The 24,870-nt window shown below is 37.2% G+C and overlaps 2 protein-coding genes across 2 annotated transcripts in view; one reads left to right on the forward strand and one right to left on the reverse strand.

Moving 5' to 3' along the window:
- Positions 1-4,834: 4,834 nt before the first annotated feature.
- On the forward strand, positions 4,835-11,275 carry LOC149479329 (uncharacterized). The gene is made up of 2 exons (XM_089708342.1): positions 4,835-5,312; positions 9,283-11,275. Exons 1-2 carry the CDS (start codon positions 5,302-5,304, stop codon positions 10,952-10,954), a joined length of 1,683 nt encoding a protein of 560 aa, XP_089564468.1. The 5' UTR covers positions 4,835-5,301; the 3' UTR covers positions 10,955-11,275.
- A 3,798-nt stretch (positions 11,276-15,073) lies between these two features.
- The window catches only part of Fbxl7 (F-box and leucine-rich repeat protein 7), an 88,506-nt gene continuing 78,709 nt past the window's right edge, over positions 15,074-24,870 (reverse strand). Inside the window, exons 6-8 of the mRNA XM_089707955.1 lie at positions 18,098-18,243; positions 17,100-17,273; positions 15,074-16,494 (exon numbers count right to left, since the gene is read on the reverse strand). Coding sequence (XP_089564081.1) covers positions 16,282-16,494; positions 17,100-17,273; positions 18,098-18,243 — 533 coding nt within the window. The 3' untranslated portion in view covers positions 15,074-16,281. The remainder of the gene's footprint in view (positions 16,495-17,099; positions 17,274-18,097; positions 18,244-24,870) is intronic.

The raw sequence follows: 24,870 nt of genomic DNA on the forward strand, positions 1-24,870 counted from the left end.
CAGAACTTAAAATTTGTAATGATATCAAGAAGCTTATATCTAATACACTGGAGATTTCAGTATGAACATTAACTTGTAACAAGAAAATATGACATTGTCATCCCAATGTACCATTCACTTGACCGAAGTTTGATAACTTTTGGAATTATTGTGAATTGAATGTCTAGACTGACTGGAGTACTTATATATAAAAATTTAAATTTCTCTGAAAAATACCGTTGGTTTGTAATAGACTAAAAAAATAGAAAGAGAAATACTACATTTTTGTTAACTCATTACTACTACAAATAGGTAAACGTTCTAATGATATGATTATTTACTTTTTGTTTCATACAAGTTTTTGTTTTATTATTATCTGTAAAAACATTATTAAGTACCAATATAAGTGAGGCCTTTATCCTGGAAAATGTATACCTTACTAGATTTCCGCCCGCGGCTTCGCCCACGTTTTCAAAGGAAAACCCGCATAGTTCCCGTTCCCGTGGGATTTCCGGGATAAAACCTATCCTACGTGTCCTAGTCCTAATCCAAGTTACCCTCTATATGTGTGCTAAATTTCATTGTAATCGGTTCAGTAGTTTTTACGTGAAAGAGTTAACAAACATCCATACAAACTTTCGCCTTTATAATAGTATTAAGATAATAAGCGTGGAATAAATCTCGTTTACTTTTCTTGCTTCGATTATTGCTCAAGTTGATCGGAGACTATAATTGCATCTAACGATGTTTGCATCCAACAATGTGAAATAGAATTGAAATAAACTCTTAAGATGTAATTTAACAACCTTTTAGGTTTTTTCAGTCTCAATATGTACCTAAGTACATAATATATTTTTGTCAAACAAACTACTGAACATATTTTGATGCACTCGGCAATTATATAGCCAACTAGACGTCCGCCTCGGCTTCGCCCGTGGTACATATTTCGCAATAAAAGGTAGCCTATGTCCTTTCTCGGGTATCAAAATATCTCCATACCAAATTTCATGCAAATTGGTTCAGTAGTTTAGGCGTGATTGAGTAACAGACAGACAGACAGAGTTACTTTCGCATTTATAATATTAGTATGGATTATATTACAGCTTCTGTACCTACCAGAATAATAGGCTCTAGAAATACTAGGTTTAATATTGTTGTCTACAGTAGGTACACAGTCAATGAATATCTAAGATAATAATATAAATTAACAGCCTGTATGTAAAGTTTCCTTGAATATTCTAGGTAAATGACTTCGTATTGGGGTTTCACAAACACAATCCATACTAATATTATAAATGCGAAAGTAACTCTGTCTGTCTGTCTGTTACTCAATCACGCCTGAACTACTGAACCAATCTGCATGAAATTTGGTACAGATATATTTTGATACCCGAGAAAGGACATAGGATAGGTTTTATCCCGGAAATCCTACGGGAACAGGTTTTTCTCTGAAAACGAGGGCGAAGCCGCGGGCGGAAAGCTAGTTTTCAATAAAAATAACAACGGACATATTGTTAGAAGTTTTAGATGGTTATCCTATGTACTGTGTATTCAGTTATCAGCCGATACGGCTAGATAAAAGATTATATTTCAAGTGGCTTATTTTGGGCACTCTGCTTTCCTTGAACGAGTATAATACAGTAAAAAGGTACGTAACTAAAACTGATAAAATTATACCAAGGTAGATAGTACCATTTATAATATTACTAGATTTCCGCCCACGGCTTCGCCCGCGTTTTCAATGGAAAACCCGCATAGTTCCCGTTCCCGTGGGATTTCCGGGATAAAACCTATCCTATGTGTTAATCCAAGTTACCCTCTATATGTGTGCTAAATTTCATTGTAATCGGTTCAGTAGTTTTTACGTGAAAGAGTAACAAACATCCATACAAACTTTCGCCTTTATAATAGTATTAAGATTAAGATAAGTACACTTAGTTGTGTGTCGAGTTTTGAATAACCTTTGAGGAACCTCATTAAACATTTCAAACGCAAACTCAAACTTTTATTTATTCAATTAGACTTCTTCTAGAAGCGCTATTGATTCATTATAACATAGTTTTACGATCTACCATTTCACAGTATCTAGCAGGAATTATGATTGAACCAAGACTCGACCGATGTTTTAAATTCTTTCATTATTATTATGATTGATTTATTTGCAGAGGCGATAGTTTTTTAACCCAGAAGATAAGACTATCTGTTAGTATTATCGTAGTATATATATATACGATATCGGTATAATCTTTTAGTAAGTAATTAGTATTATATTATCTTTAGTTTTACTTATTTAGATAATACACACATAACAAAATATTCAGAGTGCGCTCACTCGGAGGCATATCTTCCGGACCACTTAGCAGGTATGTTTGACGGAGTATTTGGAATAAATCCAACAAAATATGTAGGATTCATTCATAAATTTAAATTAAAAAAAGTGTGTGCGTGTAACCTTTACGCGCGATTGAAGTAAAACTTCTTTGGCGTTGACGACATATATCACTGAAATGATTAAATATTAACTTAAATAAATAAATATTATATTATAATTTAATTATATTTATTATTCATGTGCTTTACAAAGATTATTTAAATGTTATATTAATATTATTCATTCGAAACAGGTAATTGAATGTCATCATAATTTCTTACGTACGAAATTATAGGTTTGTGGTAACTATAATGTGAAACATAAATTTTACTCTCTAAATTTGCTACTTTTCTTGAAAATACAGCATCTATCGTTGTACCGAAACGCGTTGTTGAATGAAGTCGAGAAGTATTCATAGATAAATCAAATTTTTCTTCTAAAAAATCAATTAACGGCTGAGATTCCTGAGAGCGAAAATTAACATTAAAATCTCCAGTTAGAATCATCGGTAATTCATGATAATTACTATTTAAAAGTCGAGAACCTTCAATTGTGAAGTGAAGTAATTGCTGATGAATAAATTTTATGATATTTGTCAGGCTAGTATTTGTAGAAATATAAATAACAACGATAATCACAGGTTGGTCATTCGTATTAACACATCGAACCAAGGCGATGTCACCAATTTGTGAAACCTCATCGGAAATTTGTGATAATATAGTTGGTGAAATATTTTGAATTGGTGTTAAGTACATTGTTCAGTGTATCTGTAGATGAATGATATACAGCTACTCCACCAGCAGTTGAGTTGGGTCGTTTGTATTGGGTAACGCAATAAAAATTTTCAATAAGAATTTGTTCGTCATTTTTCATCCAAGTTTCGGAAAATAACAGCAATGTGGACCTTTTTAATACTTTATCATTCAGATCAGAAACATGAGCACGTAAACTTTGGCAGTTGAAGGAAAATAGTGTAATGTTACTCTCATTTACAAGGTTATATAATTCTTCCTGTTGTGTTATTAGGCGAGAATTTGAAAGTCTTTCAAATTCACACTGTAAATCAACTATTCCCCCTGGACGCTTTCTTCCATGATAAAATTTGTTGTCATCGGTGTTTGAGACAATGAACAATCCATTTATATCAGTTACTCGTGATAATGCTACATATAACAGCTGCTGACTGTGACTTTTATTGTATTCATAAACGATTTGATCAAAAGTACCACCTTGAGACTTATGTATTGTAAGCGCACAAGCAGATACTAATGGAAAGTGATTTCTCTTTGCAAATATTGTCTTATTTCTATTCATTGGTACAGATGACGATCTTCGTAAAATTGGGACTGCTGTTCTACTAATGTTTAGAGTTTGAATATGATGGGCAGCTTTTTTCCTAATTTTCTCTCCTATCTTACCAGGAAACTCAAGCCATAAGGGCGTTTGTCCACTACAAGGAATTTTACGGTCCGGCACTCCGATTTTTTACGGTCCGGTATGGCACGCAAATAATCTAAATACTAGCTTGTGCACTATACGTAATTTTACTGTCCGACATTTTACTTTTCCCTATTCCGGATGGTTTTTTGAGTTTACGAGTCGCTGTAGGTATAATTGTTTTCGAGTGCCCACTTGCTTGGATTTTACTCTTTTTATTGCATATGCCAATTGAAAGCAAGCTCTTGTTTTACTTTCTTTTAGCTGGCAATGAGATTTGAGAAGTCGGTATTGTTATTTTATATACATTGACCAAGCATTGACCTATAATTATTATCTAAGTAAGTGTTGGTAAGTTAAAGTTCCAGTGGGAATAGATTTAGCTCCTCGTCACCGATTAAAATAAATAAGTGAAACACGCATTTTAAATCTCTTACGGAACTTTACTTTTTATTATAACGAAGTATATATATTTCACCTTCTATATTTTTACTCGTTTCTTGTAAAATGCGAAAACAATCAATTATGATAGCATTATACCGCCATACTTCCTTGAACTGTACCGCACTGATCCGAGTAAAGACGGACAGGTGCACAAGCAATTCATCGGTTTTTTCATGCCAAACCGGACCGTAAAAAATCGGAATGCCGGACAGTAAAATTCCTTGTAGTGCACAAGCGCCCTAAGCGTATGATGTTATCACTGTCATCACGTTCAATATACACTAACTTTCCAACACAACCGTTGGCTAAGCCATCAGATACATCAATATTGGTTGTAATAATGTAAAATTTGTTAAGAACTAATATGATTTCATAAGGCGATCCTCCTGTATCAATAACTGACATTTTATGAAATTGTTGGCGTACATATGCTTCTTGTTCAACTGAATGACAACCTATATACATATCTGTTGCTATGGATACTACTTTGTCTTCAGCAATATTTAAAATAGATTGATTATAATCCGCAACATGTTTATTTTTATTTTTAATTTACTTATTTTAAAAGTAATAAATAAACAAGTATATTTAGAGATTTGTTATGTACTGTATATACACGCCTTAACCATTAGAGGATGCATGGGGCCACCCAAGAAGGACTTGCACCTGTTAGCAATTGCGACATCGCGCACACCTGCGATTCCAGAGAGTGTTGCGGCAATCATCACCACCGCGACGCTGTAGCTGCTCCGCCGTGGACGACGAGCACTCTTTGTTCCAACATTGAACGGGAGGGACATAGTTTAAGTTAGGAATAATTTATCATGTAATTTTTTTACAATAAATTATTAATAAGTAAATTTCGGTTTTTTTTGCGCCTTCGCGGGTCGGTCAATATAATTGGCGCAGTCTTGTGGATAATCCTTGAGAGCCGTCTCTCGGAACGCGAAACTACAAGCATCGAGTATCGCTATTCCATCGGAGGGACGACGACGGGGATCCAGAACCTACACCGTTGGCCGCCGCAACGCGAAGGGTATCCAAACATTGATACTGCAGGAAAGGCCGAAATGAAAATCCTGTAAGTACACTAATTCTCTTAGTGTCTTGCCACTCCTAGATTGTAAGTTTTCCTAGATTACCCATTCACGGGAACCGAGGAACTGTAGTGCGTAGGCTTAAAATATATTAATTCATCGAGAATTAATTGTAGAATTTTGCAAAATCAATTTGTAAAATTCAAATATATAATTATTAGGTTGATAAAAGATTAATAAATTTAAATATCAATTAATTACGAATTGATTAATTTTCGAATTTTACTAATTAATTCATTTTATAATTCAAATATATTAGGTAAAGATTATTAATTTTTTATGTTAGTTTAACGAAGTAAATAAATTTAATTAAATTTAATATATTTTATATAGGTAATACAGATATTTAAAATGTCAGATTTGGATAAAATTTTTAATGCACTTAGGCTTTTGCCAGAATTTGATGGTAATGTTAACGTTTTAACAAGATTTATACATTTAAGTGACCAATTAGCTGAGGAATTTATAGATAAAGATCCCGGAAATACTTTAAAAACTGCCGCGTTATGTAATGGTATTTTAAATAAAGTCACTGGGCCCGCAGCCCGAGTTATTAATGCAAATGGTATACCTACTACTTGGCACGGTATTAGAAGCGTATTAGTTAATAACTTTTCTGACCATAGAGATGAGACCGCCCTTTATAACGATTTAGCCTTATTAACGCAAGGTCGTAGCTCTCCTCAAGAGTTCTATGAAAGATGTCAGCATCTTTTTAGTACCATAATGACGTATATAGCATTACATGAAACAGTCGTTACTACTCGTGAGGCAAAAAGGGACCTGTATCAAAAATTAACACTACAGGCTTTCCTACGTGGTTTAAGAGATCCGTTAGGCTCACGCATACGTTGCATGCGCCCCGCAACCATTGAAAAGGCATTAGAATACGTTAATGAAGAACAAAGCACTTTATACCTTCAACAACGTAATGAAACTTTTGATAGGAAACCCCACGTACCTTTTAGAATGCCGTACTCGCATGAACCGTTTTATAGACATAATGATTTTAGTGAACCTATATCTTCTAAACTACAGCCTATACATTCGTTTAAACCGCAATTTAAGCCACCAAATTTTAATCGAAATTTTAATCAACCGCAAGGACCAGCACGTCCAACTCGTACTATGCAAATTTTCCGCGCTGCACCCCCTAACTATAACCCGCAGAGCAATACGTTCAGATTACAGCCTAAACATCCCGCGCAACCGAAACCGCATCCTATGAGTGGCGTTAGCCATTACGTGACAAAGACTTTACCACCGACACCTTTTGCACGCGCTCATGATTGGTCAAAATTTGGTAATCCACCCCCGAGTAATTATTTTAAAACTAGGGAGATGAATCATAATGAATATCTAGACGAAGATTATTACTGTACCGATATATATCCTTATGAAGATGACTATTATAATTATGAATATTACTGTACGGAATATGAACCTTATGTACATTACGAACAGACAGACGCACCTGAAAATTTTGATGAAACGTGTGACGTACGTTCAGAACACGATCAGGATTTTCCGAATCCACCAAAAATTAGAAAAACCAAAATAGAATTAAATCTACACACGCAACGTCAACTTCCTTATATTCAAATTCATAATCCTCCACTTAAATTGTTAATTGATACTGGAGCTAACCAATCTTTTCTTAGCCCCGATGCAGTACAGAGATATTTTCCTGACGTTACTCTTAATTATGATCCCTTTGAAGTAAGTAATGTTCATGCTGTAACACGTAATAATTATTCTATAACATTACCTAGTTTTCCTGAATTTAATGACCCTGACGATATCACATTTTTCGTTTATAAATTTCACAATTATTTCGACGGCTTAATAGGTTCAGATTTGTTAGATAAATGGGAAGCATCCATTAATTATAAAACTAAAACTTTAAATACTTGCAATGCTACGAATCGGTTATTAGTATATGACTCACGGAACGCTAATCTTTATGAGGACGTCATACCCGCAGGAAGTAGTAAATTAGTTAGATTACCCGTAGATGTTGAGAATGGAGACGCTATTATACCGGAACAAATTATATGTAATTGTCATATTTCTGAATGTTTAACGAAGGCGAGGAGCAATCGCGCTATCGTGGAAATTTCTAATCCAACCCGTAATGATGTAATTTTTTCAATGGATCGACCAGTATGTGCCGAGGTTTATAATAACGAGTACACGCGCACCAAACGTTCGTCCGACCGTGTGAAACAGGTATTATCTCGCTTGCGTACTGATCACTTAAATAATGAGGAACGTTTAAATTTAGAGTCATTATGTACACAGTATGCGGATGTATTTTATATAGAAGGAGAAAACTTAACATTTACTAATAAAATTAAACATTCTATTAGAACTAAGGATGAAATACCGGTTTATACGAAAAGTTATCGCTATCCAATTATTCATAGGCAGGAAGTACAGAATCAGATAAGTAAGATGTTAGAACAAGGTATTATTAGACCATCAGATTCAGCATGGAGCTCTCCTATTTGGGTAGTACCTAAAAAGGCAGATGCATCCGGCAAAGTTAAATGGCGTTTAGTTGTTGATTTTAGAAAGTTAAATGAGAAAACTTTGGATGACAAATATCCGATTCCTAATATCACAGATGTCTTACATAAATTGGGTAACTGTCAATATTTCACAACGCTAGATTTAGCAAGTGGGTTTTATCAAGTGGAAATGAACCCGGCTGATATTCCAAAAACTGCTTTTAGTGTAGAACATGGTCATTTTGAATTCCTAAGAATGCCCATGGGTCTAAAGAATAGTCCATCTACTTTTCAAAGAGTAATGGATAATGTACTGAGAGATTTGCAAAATTCTATTTGTCTAGTTTACCTAGATGATATAATAGTGTTTAGCACTTCTTTACAGGAGCATATCGTTAATCTTGGAAAAGTGTTTCAGAGATTGCGTGAATCCAACTTTAAAATACAGATGGATAAATCGGAATTTCTTAAACTCGAAACCGCGTATCTAGGTCACATTATTAGCAAAGATGGGATAAAGCCTAACCCAGATAAGATATCTGCCATCCAAAAGTATCCTCTTCCGAAAACTCCAACCGACATTAAACGATTTCTAGGTCTATTAGGTTATTATAGGAAATTCATACCAGATTTCGCTAAAATCACGAAACCCATGACACAATGCTTAAAAAAAGGTTCAAAGATAACATTTTCTAAAGATTACATTGAATGTTTCAATAGGTGTAAAACATTATTAATGAATGATCCAATTCTTCAGTATCCTGATTTCAATAAAGAATTTATTCTTACGACTGACGCGTCGAATTTAGCTATCGGTGCTGTACTCTCTCAAGGCCCCGTTGGTTCCGATAAACCAATTGCGTACGCTTCACGTACACTTAATAGTAGCGAAATTAATTATAGCACGATTGAGAAGGAGCTATTAGCAATTGTCTGGGCAACGAAGTATTTCCGCCCTTACCTTTTTGGCCGTAAGTTTAAAATTATAACTGATCATAGACCCCTTCAATGGGTCATGAATTTAAAGGAACCTAATTCCCGTCTCACACGTTGGAGGCTCAAACTTAGCGAATACGATTACACCGTAATTTATAAGCAGGGAAAACAAAATTGTAACGCCGATGCTTTATCGCGAATTCAAATTAATAATGAGGAAACAGATTCTTTAGCGATTAATCCAACAGAGACTAAACCTTCATTAATAAAAAGAGGTTCAGATACAATTAGTGGTCATTCCAATTCAATTAAGATTACTGCACATTCGAAATCAGATACTCTTAAAGCAAATTCCGACACCGTCACAGTTCATACTGACGCGGAGAACCCAATTCTAGATATCCCTATAACAGATGTACCGGCTGATTTACCTATTCATATATATACTAAGAAGAAATATGGCGCTGTTGCTAAATTTAGGTTTAAGAGGGTACCTAAATTGTTACAGAATCCTTCCTCTGATCCTGTGCCTGATTCAAGCGGAGGATCTCACCCTGAGTAGCTTGGATGATGGACCCGGTATACTACCATTTAATATTGGAACTGCAAGAATTGTCACTCATTATCATTCATTTTTGCAAATTATTAATTTAAAAGATATTCGCGATAGTATAACCATAGTAAAGGATCAATTAAATTCATTAACACCTAATTTGCACGATAGATTATTTTCGCTCTATAATTCACATATCGAACACTTACATTATAAGATTATTAAATTATCAAATCAGTTAGAAACTTTTGAACCCAATCGCAAAAAGAGAGGTCTCATAGATGGTTTAGGTTCAGTAATAAAAAGTATTTCTGGTAACCTAGACTATACGGATGCAATTAAATATGATACCGCAATTAAATTATTACAAAATAATGAAAATAGATTGGTCACAGAAATGAATAATCATATAAGCCTCAGTAAAGATTGGATAAACCAACAATCTGATATTTTAAACAACTTAATTAAAAATCAGGAAAAAATTGAAATAGCTATAAATGATTTAAAGGAAAATAATTTAAACATTACTATATACATCGATTTAATTCAACGCGTAGCAATTTTATCAGATAACATTGATGATATATCTGAGGAATTACATAGATTAGAAAATTTATTAGGTTTTATTCGTGCGAAAAGTACGCATCATCTTATGTTCAATTCAAATTCACTAAAAGAAATGTTAAATAAGTTAAACAAATTTTATGGCAAAGAGCAAATCCCTCAAGTTAATTATAGAGAATATTTTGATTTAGTTAAACTAGGCTATTATTATAGTAATAGAAATATAGTTATAGTTTTTATGTTCCCGGTTGTCCTTCCTGCTACCTTTGAATTATTTAAATTATCCATAGTTCCTAATAAAGATAGTAAAGTCCTAATTCCACCCTATCCTTTTGTGGCAATTCACGACGAGGATTTTATGTACATGGAGGCAGAATGCCCGAAGTCTGGCCTAGGGTATCTATGTGAGGACAAGCTGAACCATCATCGATCCAAAAATGACTGCGTGTATCACCTTATTACCACGCAACGAGTCGTCGCATCTTGTCTCTTCACGCCTGCGGAGCTCGGAGCACCCGCACTAGAAAAATTAGACGACGCCCACTACGTCATCAGTTTCCCCAAGCCATCAAAAATTCACCTATCATGCTCGCAAGATCAATATGACGTCATTAAAGGAAGCTACTTAGCCACAATACCCAAAAACTGCATTCTTCAAACGGAGGCTTTCAAGATAGTCAATCGAGAAGACCATATCAAAGGACAGATAATGAAAATTGCAAACCTGCCAAATTCCAGCCAATATAATACAGATGAAGAAGTTCTGAAGTTGAATTCGATAAATTTGGATAAATTACACGCTAGTAACAGAGCTATATCAATGGAAATGCCTATCAGTACTAACAACGGATACGAGATTCTCTATATGCAGCCTTCCATCATACCGATATATGTTATATTAATAACGAGTGCAGTTGCCCTAGTGACATGGTACGTCGTACGGAGAGTGCGTACATCAAAACCTAAAACTACGAGTGTTCATGGTAATCAAAAAGAAGAAATAGAACATCAATCGGCGGAGTGTGAAATTTCAGCGATATTAACGAGCCTTGCCCGCCAATAATCGCTGAACTTCAGGAGGGAGGTGTTATGTACTGTATATACACGCCTTAACCATTAGAGGATGCATGGGGCCACCCAAGAAGGACTTGCACCTGTTAGCAATTGCGACATCGCGCACACCTGCGATTCCAGAGAGTGTTGCGGCAATCATCACCACCGCGACGCTGTAGCTGCTCCGCCGTGGACGACGAGCACTCTTTGTTCCAACATTGAACGGGAGGGACATAGTTTAAGTTAGGAATAATTTATCATGTAATTTTTTTACAATAAATTATTAATAAGTAAATTTCGGTTTTTTTTGCGCCTTCGCGGGTCGGTCAATATAATTGATTTTCAAAAAATTTTGCAATTTAAAATAATGTTTTTAAAACTGTTGAATTTTTCATTCACTTTGCTATTCACAATTGATCCGTTTGAAAATTTGAAAATAAATAATCCTAATTGATTATGATATTTGCCACTAGCTGGCGTATAAGTCAAGAAGCGTGTAGTATATGACATATACTTACAACCAATCAGAATTATTATTTTTAAATGGCGGAAACTACGCAGACTATAGTAAGCGTTACTTCCGTCAGAAAATAAATCTGAGTTACTCCCTAGTCGCGCCTAAAGAAGTTTTACTTCAAAAAGTATATAAATAAAAATCTAAATCTAAAATGCGTCCTACCAGTCATGACCTACGGAGCCGAGACGTGGACACTGACAGTACGACTGGTCCACCAACTTAAAGTCGCTCAGCGTGCTATGGAGAGAGCTATGCTCGGTATTTCTCTGAGGGACCAAGTCCGGAACGAAGTAATTCGCCAGAGAACGAAAGTTACCGACATAGCTCAACGGATTAGCATGCTGAAGTGGCAGTGGGCCGGTCATATGTGCCGCAGAACGGACAACCGCTGGGGCACACATGTACTAGAGTGGAGACCGCGGCTCGGCAAACGTAGTGTAGGACGCCCTGCTACAAGGTGGAGTGACGACATCCGCAGGGTTGCTGGGCATAACTGGCGTCAACGAGCGAATGACCGGGCTCAATGGCGTGCCATGACTGAGGCCTATGTCCAGCAGTGGACAAACATAGGCTGTTAATGATGATGATGATGATGATGATGATAAATAAAAATCACACACGCTTTCCATAAATTATAATTTATTAATACCTCAATCAACAATGGCAATCTTAAAATAAACAATTTGTTACAAAATTATTATCTTTTCAAGATATCTATTAATTACACGTTTTCTACAAAACTTTAGTCTACATACATTAACATATTTACATTTATTAAAAGTATACTTAAAGAAACAAACAATATTTTTACAATATATACAATTTAAACTAGTTCTTAGAAGCAATATTGCCTGGATCCTACGAATAATATTTAATATTTAATTATACACAGGAAAAGTATAAACTTTTCAACGTATTTCAAAAGGAATTTTTCTTCAATTCAAAATAAATTTCGTTATTATTGTTACTTTTAAATAAAGCTCTTGGAAGTTTATTCAGTAAGACCATATTTTACAACTTATAAAAAATATCTATCAAAAATGACACTACATGAAGAAAATAAAAAAAATAAGTATTAGCAATGGCACAATTTTAATTCAACTAAAGCGCGTCACACACGGTGAAGATACTATAGTATTTTATCTTAAGATACTGTAATATTTTATATTACAGTATCTTAAGGTATCCGGTATCAATGACAAAGAGAAAAATGATGATCAGAACGCTGATACCGGATACCTTACGGATACTGTAATATAAAATATTACAGTATCTTAAGATAAAATATTATAGTATCTTCACCGTGTGTGACGCGCTTAAAGCATGATCAAATCGAAGACAAATACATTTTATGATATTATAGATTTTTTTTAAAAGAAACTTCAGCGCATTGTTTTCAAATAAATGTTAACTACTTACCAATTAAATTGTAAAGTTACTTAATTAACGTTCTTTGAAACGTTGACATATTTCAAAACATATGACAAATTAATTTTAATACAATAACAAAAGTTTTCATTAAACACTATTGATATCAAGAAACAAATAGGTACGAGTATATTTTAAATAAATTAGTTTTTATGTAGAGCTCGCCTCGGACAGCATATAATTTTGTTCGTTATCATTATCCTGGTGTGGTGTGGTGTACTTTCCAATTATTGATGTGAAACATCTATAGGCTCACTTGTAAACCGAATTGTTGACGTGGCGACGCTTGCCATGGCGACGGGTCGCCACGCTATACACATCTATAGGCTCACTTGTAAACCGAACGATGTTTCACATCTGCCAGGCGTCCCATGACGGCTCACATTTTTTTTTTAATTTTACTAGTTTTCAGAATTGGATTATAAATAAAAAACCACTTAAAAATTTATAATATGCTTACAATTTTGAAAATCAATTTGTCATTAGTATTTATACCCTTTAAAAATAAAATTATACACATCATTTAGTTTCGCACCAAAAAATTGTGTATTGGTTAATTACCTCTCTTATGTAAAGCCCAAATAAATGGGGTTTCATTATAAGATGTAACGAGAACAGTGGAAAGATTTAAATGATAACAAAATGTTCAAACCTTTATACAAGCCTTCCAGCCTTTACCGTAATAGTAGTACTGATAACAAGCATTTTTCCCGTAATTACTGGTATTATTAGGTATAAGGGTCGTAGTACACATAGACGTGGATATCTGAATAGTAAAATGAACACAACATTATATATGTAATTTGTAAATTATGTGATTGGAATGTTTTGTTTATTAGCTGTTACCAAATCATAGATTTTATCATAGATAATTTTGAAGTTAACCTTAAATTATATATTTTTATTTACATGTAATGATTAGTTAAATTTGGCAAGCTGGGCAAACGTCCAGGTAGTAGTATTTTTATTACAGACTGCTTACTTATCTTAATTTCAGAGTTAATTGCGGCAAATGCTGCAAACAAACGAAAGGGTCGACGATCCAATCTAAAGTCCAATGAATTTATTGAAAGTTTGTGTAAATATACAACTTATTTATAGTAACTCAATTGAATTTATGTAGGCGATGCAATCTAGGTATATAAGTTTTTTATTAGTAATCTATGCAATCATATATAAATTTCAGACTATTGTTTTGGTTTATTTACTTTATTATATAGTTACTAGCGGTTCGCCCCGGCTTCGCCCGTGGTACCTACATGTTTAAACTATCCTATCTCTCGAGTTGGATCGAACTGCACATGGTGTGCGAATTTTATTATAATCGGTTAAGTGGTTTAGGAGTCCATTGAGGACAAACATTGTGACACGAGATTTATATATTATATAGTTATATAATTATTTTTAAAAACAATTTGTAATATTTCAATGAGCGCCATTCCTTACGAAACAGGAAGGTTTTTAAAATATAATTATCAACCAAACTCCGTAACAAGATCCTTTTTTCGTTTAATATTTTTTTTATCAAATTGAAACGCAAATCCTGTCAGGAAAAATTTCGTAGTCGTCAGGTATTTTCTTCCTTAATTAAGATCGTTGAAACTTCGCAATTTTAATCTCTTTGTAAGCTGAAGATACTTGGGGAAAAGCGAATGAACAAGGTAATTATTGTGGTAATTGTAGTATTGAATGAAAAAGGTAAATTATTTTATGAATAGTGAAAATAAATGAAAAAAGAAAATTAATAGTAACTGCATGTCTCTACAGAAATTGAATATAAAGAAATGTTAAATTGAATAGTTTATTATATTGCAAAAAAGAGATCTTGAAAAGAGTCCTGACTATACGTACATACAGCTAAGACGAATAATGGCTCATATTTTTAATGAATTGTACTCAGCAGTAGAGCCTTCTTATAGTTCGTGTAGTTTAGAATAATAACAAATCCATACTAATATTATAAATGCGAAAGTAACTCTGTCTGTCTGTCTGTCTGTTACTCAATCACGCATTAACTTAACTACTACTACTGAACCAATTTGCATGAAATTTGGTATAGAGATATTTTGATACCCGAGAAAGGACATAGGCTACTTTTTACCCCGGGACAAAGGATAGGTTTTATCCCGGAAATCCCACGGGAACGGGAACTATGCGGGTTTTTCTTTGACTGCGCGGGCGAAGCCGAGGGCGGTAAGCTAGTAAAAGATAAAAAACTTTTGTCACGATTGCCAAAGAAAATTCCCTTAAAATTTTTGACTCCTTATTACATCAATTCACCTCAAATATATTTTCCGGTTTTTCGAATAAATCGAATCAACGAGGGTCGACCCCTAGTCGTGCTCTCCATAACAAAATATCTATCATGGTGTAATATTGGAATATTATAGGTTACAAAAAATACGTCTTGATGATCTTGCATATTTTTCTAAATGTATCCTTAAACTGGTTACAATTTGATAAAAATTACAACTTATAAGCGATGTCAGTTGATATCTATACGATTTATAAGTTAGTATTTTGTTCTAGGTGTTTCATTAATATGAAATGTGTATTATTATGTAATTTAGTCCATGCTGAACATTGAGTTACTATGTACGTAGTACTAGAGAGGCCTAGAGGAGGCTTCGCTACTACACTATTTGTAACACTAGTTAGAGTCAATCGTCTCAAACTAATTTTTTTTGTAACATTGATTGGTTTTAATTGATAAGTTTATTCATATTTTTTTAATAAGATAAACAATATTTATTTGTTACATTGATTGGTTTTAATTTTTAAGTAATAAGAGGCAAAATATCTACAAAGTGATGAAAAACTCACTAGCCACCCCGCGCCGCGCACATATTTTGTTCGTGGTGTCCTCTCTATAATAATAGCTTAATGATGCTGAACACAGCTGAAGTATTTTTTGTTTTATATTCCTCTAGAGTATAATATGTAATAATGTGCGGATAAGTTAAAAATAGGTAATTCATCTTTTAATAATAAATGCATAGTTAAAGGAATCAAATACAAACATATATTTATCAAATAATATCTAAGTTAACAATAAAAATTTGGATTTTAATATTTACAAATTCAATTTAAAAATAAATCATATTTATTTTTACACATTGCTGTCCTATTTATAAATACAATTTACAAACGAGTACATAATTTCTAAAGCACCATTTAAAAAGTTCCATTTTTAACTGTCAACGCACCACAGATAAATTATTCAAATAACGTCACAAACACCATAGACAACATAATAAAGCTCCTATTCACTGAACTGCATAATGCTGTCAATTTAAAACATCTCAACACATTACTATTAAGCTCACGTATTCGTATACATTCATAAATCATCGCCACAAAAAAGCCTCTAAGTGTCCATTGAATGCCACAGTTCAGCAAAATCCCGGGTTGGTATGTTCTATGACACACCGTTTGCAATACTTCTTCACTGCTCTATAACCACGTAGGGTCACTGGAGTATCTTGTATATTGAGTTGTGTGAGACCTCGGCAATAATACGCTACTGCTTCGAGGCCATCGTCGTTCACTAATTCACAGCCCCGTAGCGCTAACTTTTTGAGGTTAGGACAGCAACGAGCTAGGATCTGAAATTAAAAACATTAGTTAGGGTAAAAGTTGCAGTATCATAATCAGTGTTATAAGCATTCTTTTTTTTCAGTTAAATAACATAATGTATATATCGTAACGAACTTGTTAAATCAGCCGTTTTATTAATAGCCTAGGCTCTTTACTAAACGGCACCGTTTAGGTACCTATGCGAAATGATATTCGCTCGGGGTGGGCCCCCTATGATATATAACAAATTGGTTGTCTGTAAAGTCGGTTTACTGACGATAGTTGAACGTGACAACGGCCGATTATGCTTGTTTGTCGCTTGTTCTGCGCTCTCGCTTGCACTTCAAGCCTTACGTAACGCCTCAGAGCGCGAGGTAACGCCGCATGAGTCATGTTTTTTCGTGCGTGCAGCCGGCTATCAAATTATAAGACGTTGTCACGTCAAAAAGCAAAGGAGACCTAACCTTCTATAATCTATAGTATAATCACATAAAGCTGTTTATCTCTGAGTTTGTTTGTTTAATATGAGGACCGACCGATTAATATACTTTTTTCATTATTGCATTTGTATGTGATACCTATATCTATATTATGTATCTCGGGCTAAGCGGTGTTAATAATTACTATGAATCACCTGCAAGCCCTGCTCCGACACGTCCGTAGCGCCAAGATCAAGCGCACGCAGACGAGAACAACCTCGCGCGACCGCCTCCACGCCGTCGTCGCCGAGCGCGCCGCACCCGCGCGCGTTCAGGTACCGCAGCTTGTAGCAGCGCCGCGCGAGCGTGCGGACGCCTGAGTCCGATACCTGAGTAGAGATAGTATGTACTTACAGATGCAAACACACACACACGTGTATGTATAAACCTAACAGAGCAGTGTGCGCGCATATACGCATACGGCATACGCCCATGTAAACGCACACGCACACACAAATGACACACGTCTACGTGCGTCTACACACTTCATTCATAATTAAAAAAAAAAAATATTGCTAGATACAAAATATCTAATTATTACAGTTCGATTCAAACTTAATGGCGGTTCGGAAGTTAGTTGCTAATGCATGTGCGCGCAGGTATCCAACCCTTAACGTTCCGGTAATATCTAAGATTGTTTTCTGCGCATCAGATCGTTCGATGTTCTGAGCCGCCATTAAGTTTGAATCGGACTGTACATAATTTAATACAACCGAGGCGGAGCCATGGCGAACAGTTATAAGTGTACAAACTCAATTCACACGGTATAATCTACAAAATGTAGATCTATTTTGGACAAATAACTTTATATTGAACGCAAACAGTATTAACTGAGAAAATATATCAATAACAAATATGTATATCTGTTTACTCAAACAAATAACTACGTACATATTAAATCATTCTTCTATATTTACTCCAAATAATACATTATTACAACCAAAATATTATATGTATTTCTTCAAACTAAGGCCTAAGGGTCCTACCGCACTAGGCGTAACTACGCTGCAGCGAATCGACTCGGAGCGAACCTTTCTTTGAAATTGTATGAGGTATTACGCACTACGCAACAGCAAAACTACGTGCCAAAGCCAACTTTTACCTATGGGCAAATTAGTAGTTATAACTAATGCGATCGAACCTTAATACATACCTGTGAACATTTGGCTACAGAAAGGTATCGCAACGCAGGGCCCAGTTTTGCCAACTCATACAGTCCGAAATCAGTGACCCCCGTGCAATCGGACACACTCAGTTCCTTCAGCGCACAATATGAGGGTACCCACCGGACGCCTGCATCTGAAATTGCAAAAAAAATAATTATAATACTGTTTTACTATAATTAAATAAATAATCTGTGAAATGTTTAGAATTCTTTCTTTTTCCTTTACATTTATGCTGCAGCTCTACACTTTCAATAGCTGAAACGCATTTTAAATGTATAAATGAGAAGAAATTTTAATCGATGTTCCTAAACTAATTTATCCCCAAAAAAGTAAGAAGACGTCATGTTTTATTTTTTTTGGCATAGCATACTGTATATTGCACGACTCATAATGCATTAGAGAATACATTTGAAAAATCAAATGATTTTTTTTTTTCATTTCGTTGTTTTATTGAACGTCAGATTTAATCATCAACATCATACTGAAGTTGTTATTCAATCCATCTATAAGTGTCTATAAGATAAATCTATTCGTTTGTGCTCGAAATGCTATTTATTAACTGACTCATAAGTTATGCTTTATTTATTTCCATATTTAGCCTTTATATTCCTTCTATTATCAATTCTTGTCATAATAAAGAGATGATGCATAATTCAATAAAATATTATAAACTTTGGCATTTAAGCCAAAGGTCATTTTACTCTCAAATCATAATTTATAGTACTTATAAACATAATCTGCTCCTGTATTTTACTGGTTTTGAAATGTAGAGTTGTTATTATTTTACTATATATACCTTAATATTGTCTTAATTAAGGTAATAAATTTTATTTGATACTTCACACATTGGTTTGTTAACTGGTTAAAAGTTTTTTTTAGTTGATTGAATCATGCTTACTAGTATTATTATGTATCTCAATTCCATAATACTCGGGTACCATCATAAGGAAGGTACCCGGCCCTTGGAACGCTTACGTGGGGACACGGATCCAACACGCAGAGGCCCTTTCGAGAACTTTACTGTGTTGTGGGACACCAGCCGCAGCCTGCCCATGACTGCACTATAGAGATGCAGTACAGCCCTTGGCAGTCCTCGGCCGATGTAGGACTACTATTGCATATAAGCTTTAGAAACTCAGGTATAATATTTCACTACAACTTGGGAATACACCAAATGATTTCGAAATATACCGAAGATTGTCGTATCTATGGCAAAGAGGGTATAGATAAGGAAAAATTAGCAATATTTTGGCTTTTGTTTTGAATAATTGGTGTGTTGCCAAATTGGACCGACAACAGCTGTAATTAATATTACTTTTCGTATTTAGCCAAAGAAATACTGGATTCGAAACATTTATTTGATTTACGATTGTGGAATTATCTAGAGAGTTTTTCTACATTTTATTTTTTATTCAACTGAAAATGTAATTTGTATCGTAATCAAATAAATACACTAAAAAGTATTAGGCATATAATATCAATAGTAATATTATTTGTTCCTATTGCTAAATTACTCCTATGACTATAATTTATCTTTTAAAGTATCAGATAAAATCATTAACAAAGTTAAATGTTTAACCTAGCCCAGACATTTTGACAGGAATCGAATACAATACATTTCATCTTCAAAAGAACTATAAGAAACACTATGAAACGATCTTCGAATAAACCACAGATTCAAAAACCATAGACGAACCTCGAGTCTATGTTCGTCATTCCCATTCATAGATAATGATAGATACAACATTACCGGCCATTTGTACCTCGTTTATCATCATGTCATCATTACAACCCACTTGTTGTATCGAGGTGTATTATTATGTACTTTTTACATGGCCATCTTGTTTTTGCTGAAGAAGCAACTAAAATCATGTTGATTTGACACCATTCATAAGAGTAAGTCGATAATCTTGAAGTTCGTTAGTACGTATGTTGTTTGGTAATTCGTGTGTATTATTATTATAATATATAAAGCTACACTACCACTCACTCACTGACTGACATCGCTTTTCTCGGAAACTACGTGGCAAGTGGGGGGGATAACGACGTGATCGTGTAGAGGTGCGCCGAGCGACCAGAGGAAAAATATAGCGATCTCGATCACCTTCGAATACCGAGTGGACCCCTGGTGGTGCGCAGAAACGGTGCCACCTGGAGGGGGGGTGTCGGAACAAAAAATGCTCGGAACTGGTGGCGATTACCAGGGGTGGTGGAAAAATGGGGATTTTCGCGAAAACAAGATGGCCGCCGTACTTTGCCAAAATCGCCGTTTATGAATCCTTACGTCTCAAATTTGGCACACGTGCTCTGTTCGAGCCGGCGAATCGATCGGTGCCCCGTTCGAGTGGCTCCGGGCCCCAGTTTCCAACTTTCATACAACGCAAAATCCAACGGCCCGCGGAAACGGTGCGAGTTGGGTGGGGGGTCCCGGAACTAAAAATGATCACCACCCTGGGACGCTACCAGGGAGCCGTAGTGGGTCGCTCGATTTTGGAATTTTTCCATTTTTGGCGCAAACATAAAAACGTAAATTTAGACGAGGTGGCGCAACGGAGAAATACACCAATGATGCATTCGTACTCGCCCAGCTCCCAGGATATCCAGAAAAATACGAAATCTTAAACTTTCCCTCATCTCTCGAAGACGGTCAACGGCCCGCGCAAACGGTAGCAGCTACATCTGGGGTGCTCAAACTAAACTTGTAGTAGACCTCGAGCAATTACCACAGATAGTGAAAAAAATTCAAAATGGCGGAAAAAATGGCCGCCGCCATACAATTTCTAAAACGGCCATTGCTGGGCCGATCGCGCTGAAACTTGGCACAGGGGCTTTAATCGAGCCGCACATTAAGGTGGGATACTCATAATTGAATTTCAACCGCTGGTTTCCGAGTTTCATACAACGCGAAATTCGACGGCTCTCCGAAACGGCGCGAGATAGGTGGGGGGTGTAGAACTAAAAAATGATCAGGAAGATGGGGCGCTACCAGGGCAATGGAGAAATTTCAAATTGGACGCCATTTTTTTTTCAAAAATGGCCAATTTTTCAAAGCAAGATGGTGGCGCCGGTTACTTTACGATCGGTCTGAAAATTGACTTCTATGCTCTAATCGGCCAGATTTACAAAACTACATACTCAGAATTTCTCTCCGACCCCCGGTTTCCATTTTCCATACATCACGAAATTCAACGGCTCTCTAAACCGGTGGCAGGTAGGTCGGGGTCACCGAAGTAAAGAATGCTTCAAAACCTGGTCCGCTTCCAGGCATATAAAAATTTTTGGTAAAAAGCGAAATTTTTTTTTTCGAAAATTTTGTATGGAAATTTCCATAGTAGGAAGGGAAATTGAATAGCAACGGCAAAAGACGGCACCGCGGGCTGCTTGCTGCCCGCGCACGGCGCAACCGCGAAGGTCGACAGCCTCCCGGAGTAGAAAATATTTATTAACTTTTGAACTACCGCACGAGCCAAGCGAGCGAAGCGAGCGAATCACGGCAGCGGCTGGCGTAAATATTCAAATAGGTAGCGAGGAGTGAAGCGACGAGCGAGTTAGGTTAACTTTTGAACTACCGCACTAGCCAAGCGAGCGAAGCGAGCAAGTCACGTCAGCGGCCGGCGTAAATATTCAAAGAAGTAGCGAGGAGCGAAGCGACGAGCCAGTTAGGTTAACTTTTGAACTACCGCACTAGCCAAGCGAGCGAAGCGAGCAAGTCACGTCAGCGGCCGGCGTAAATACTCAAAGAAGTAGCGAGGAGCGAAGCGACGAGCCAGTTAGGTTAACTTTTGAACTACCGCACTAGCCAAGCGAGCGTAGCGAGCAAGTCACGTCAGCGGCCGGCGTAAATACTCAAAGAAGTAGCGAGGAGCGAAGCGACGAGCGAGTTAGGTTACTTTTGAACTACCGCACTAGCCAAGCGAGCGAAGCGAGCAAGTCACGTCAGCGGCCGGCGTAAATACTCAAAGAAGTAGCGAGGAGCGAAGCGACGAGCGAGTTAGGTTACTTTTGAACTACCGCACTAGCCAAGCGAGCGAAGCGAGCAAGTCACGTCAGCGGCCGGCGTAAATATTCAAATAGGTAGCGAGGAGCGAAGCGACGAGCGTGTTAAGTAAACTCTTTAACAGTTTATTATGAAAAGTCACTGCCCACTATCGATTAGACACCTCAAAATGATGAAATTCGGGGATCACGTTTCAAGAATTTAACCAATATTTGAATAAGTAATTTATAAACAGTTTCGACTGACTGTAGAATCGCTGTTAGCAGATGTAACAAATGGACAGGAAATTCAAATGCATTTTCAAATGACTGAAGATTTCTGCCCTGGGATGAGCCGCGAGCTGCTTGCAGCTCGCGCACCACGCACCCTCGAAGGTAGACAGCCCCCCGGAATAGAAAATATTTGAATGGGAAATTTATAAGCACTTCCGATTGACTGTGGAATCGCTGTTAGCAGATATTAACAAATTGAAGGGGAATTTTTATGCATTTTCAACTGACTGAAGATTTCTGCCCTGGGATGCTTCGCGGGCTGCTTGCAGCCCGCGCACCACGCACCCTCGAAGGTGGGCAGCCTCCCGAAGTGGAAAATACTTGAATGGAGAATTTATAAGCATTACCGACTGACTGTAGAATCGCTGTTAGCAGATGTTACAAATGGACAGGAAATTCGAATGCATTTTCAAATGACTGCCCTATTGCTTCAACCCAGGGGCAAAAGGGGCTCGCGGGCTGCTTGCAGCCCGCGCACCACGCACCCTCGAAGGTCGACAGCATTTCAGAATAGAAAATATTTGAATTGGGAATTTATAAGCACTTCCGATTGACTGTGGAATCGCTGTTGGCAAATGATAACAAATTGACGGGGGATTTTGATGCATTTTCAAATGACTGCCCTATTGCTTCAACCCAGGGGCAAAAGGGGCTCGCGGGCTGCTTGCAGCCCGCGCACAACGCACCAGCTAGTTATAATATATAAAGCTACACTACCACTCACTCACTGACTGACATCGCTTTTCTCGGAAACTACGTGGCAAGTGGGGGGGATAACGACGTGATCGTGTAGAGGTGCGCCGAGCGACCAGAGGAAAAATATAGCGATCTCGATCACCTTCGAATACCGAGTGGACCCCTGGTGGTGCGCAGAAACGGTGCCACCTGGAGGGGGGGTGTCGGAACAAAAAATGCTCGGAACTGGTGGCGATTACCAGGGGTGGTGGAAAAATGGGGATTTTCGCGAAAACAAGATGGCCGCCGTACTTTGCCAAAATCGCCGTTTATGAATCCTTACGTCTCAAATTTGGCACACGTGCTCTGTTCGAGCCGGCGAATCGATCGGTGCCCCGTTCGAGTGGCTCCGGGCCCCAGTTTCCAACTTTCATACAACGCAAAATCCAACGGCCCGCGGAAACGGTGCGAGTTGGGTGGGGGGTCCCGGAACTAAAAATGATCACCACCCTGGGACGCTACCAGGGAGCCGTAGTGGGTCGCTCGATTTTGGAATTTTTCCATTTTTGGCGCAAACATAAAAACGTAAATTTAGACGAGGTGGCGCAACGGAGAAATACACCAATGATGCATTCGTACTCGCCCAGCTCCCAGGATATCCAGAAAAATACGAAATCTTAAACTTTCCCTCATCTCTCGAAGACGGTCAACGGCCCGCGCAAACGGTAGCAGCTACATCTGGGGTGCTCAAACTAAACTTGTAGTAGACCTCGAGCAATTACCACAGATAGTGAAAAAAATTCAAAATGGCGGAAAAAATGGCCGCCGCCATACAATTTCTAAAACGGCCATTGCTGGGCCGATCGCGCTGAAACTTGGCACAGGGGCTTTAATCGAGCCGCACATTAAGGTGGGATACTCATAATTGAATTTCAACCGCTGGTTTCCGAGTTTCATACAACGCGAAATTCGACGGCTCTCCGAAACGGCGCGAGATAGGTGGGGGGTGTAGAACTAAAAAATGATCAGGAAGATGGGGCGCTACCAGGGCAATGGAGAAATTTCAAATTGGACGCCATTTTTTTTTCAAAAATGGCCAATTTTTCAAAGCAAGATGGTGGCGCCGGTTACTTTACGATCGGTCTGAAAATTGACTTCTATGCTCTAATCGGCCAGATTTACAAAACTACATACTCAGAATTTCTCTCCGACCCCCGGTTTCCATTTTCCATACATCACGAAATTCAACGGCTCTCTAAACCGGTGGCAGGTAGGTCGGGGTCACCGAAGTAAAGAATGCTTCAAAACCTGGTCCGCTTCCAGGCATATAAAAATTTTTGGTAAAAAGCGAAATTTTTTTTTTCGAAAATTTTGTATGGAAATTTCCATAGTAGGAAGGGAAATTGAATAGCAACGGCAAAAGACGGCACCGCGGGCTGCTTGCTGCCCGCGCACGGCGCAACCGCGAAGGTCGACAGCCTCCCGGAGTAGAAAATATTTATTAACTTTTGAACTACCGCACGAGCCAAGCGAGCGAAGCGAGCGAATCACGGCAGCGGCTGGCGTAAATATTCAAATAGGTAGCGAGGAGTGAAGCGACGAGCGAGTTAGGTTAACTTTTGAACTACCGCACTAGCCAAGCGAGCGAAGCGAGCAAGTCACGTCAGCGGCCGGCGTAAATATTCAAAGAAGTAGCGAGGAGCGAAGCGACGAGCCAGTTAGGTTAACTTTTGAACTACCGCACTAGCCAAGCGAGCGAAGCGAGCAAGTCACGTCAGCGGCCGGCGTAAATACTCAAAGAAGTAGCGAGGAGCGA

The sequence above is a fragment of the Colias philodice genome, chromosome 20, assembly GCF_061535455.1.
Source record: "Colias philodice isolate Cphi_HAF_F1 chromosome 20, ilColPhil1 Martin Lab GWU primary, whole genome shotgun sequence".
In the NCBI taxonomy this organism is placed as follows: Eukaryota; Metazoa; Arthropoda; class Insecta; order Lepidoptera; family Pieridae; genus Colias; species Colias philodice.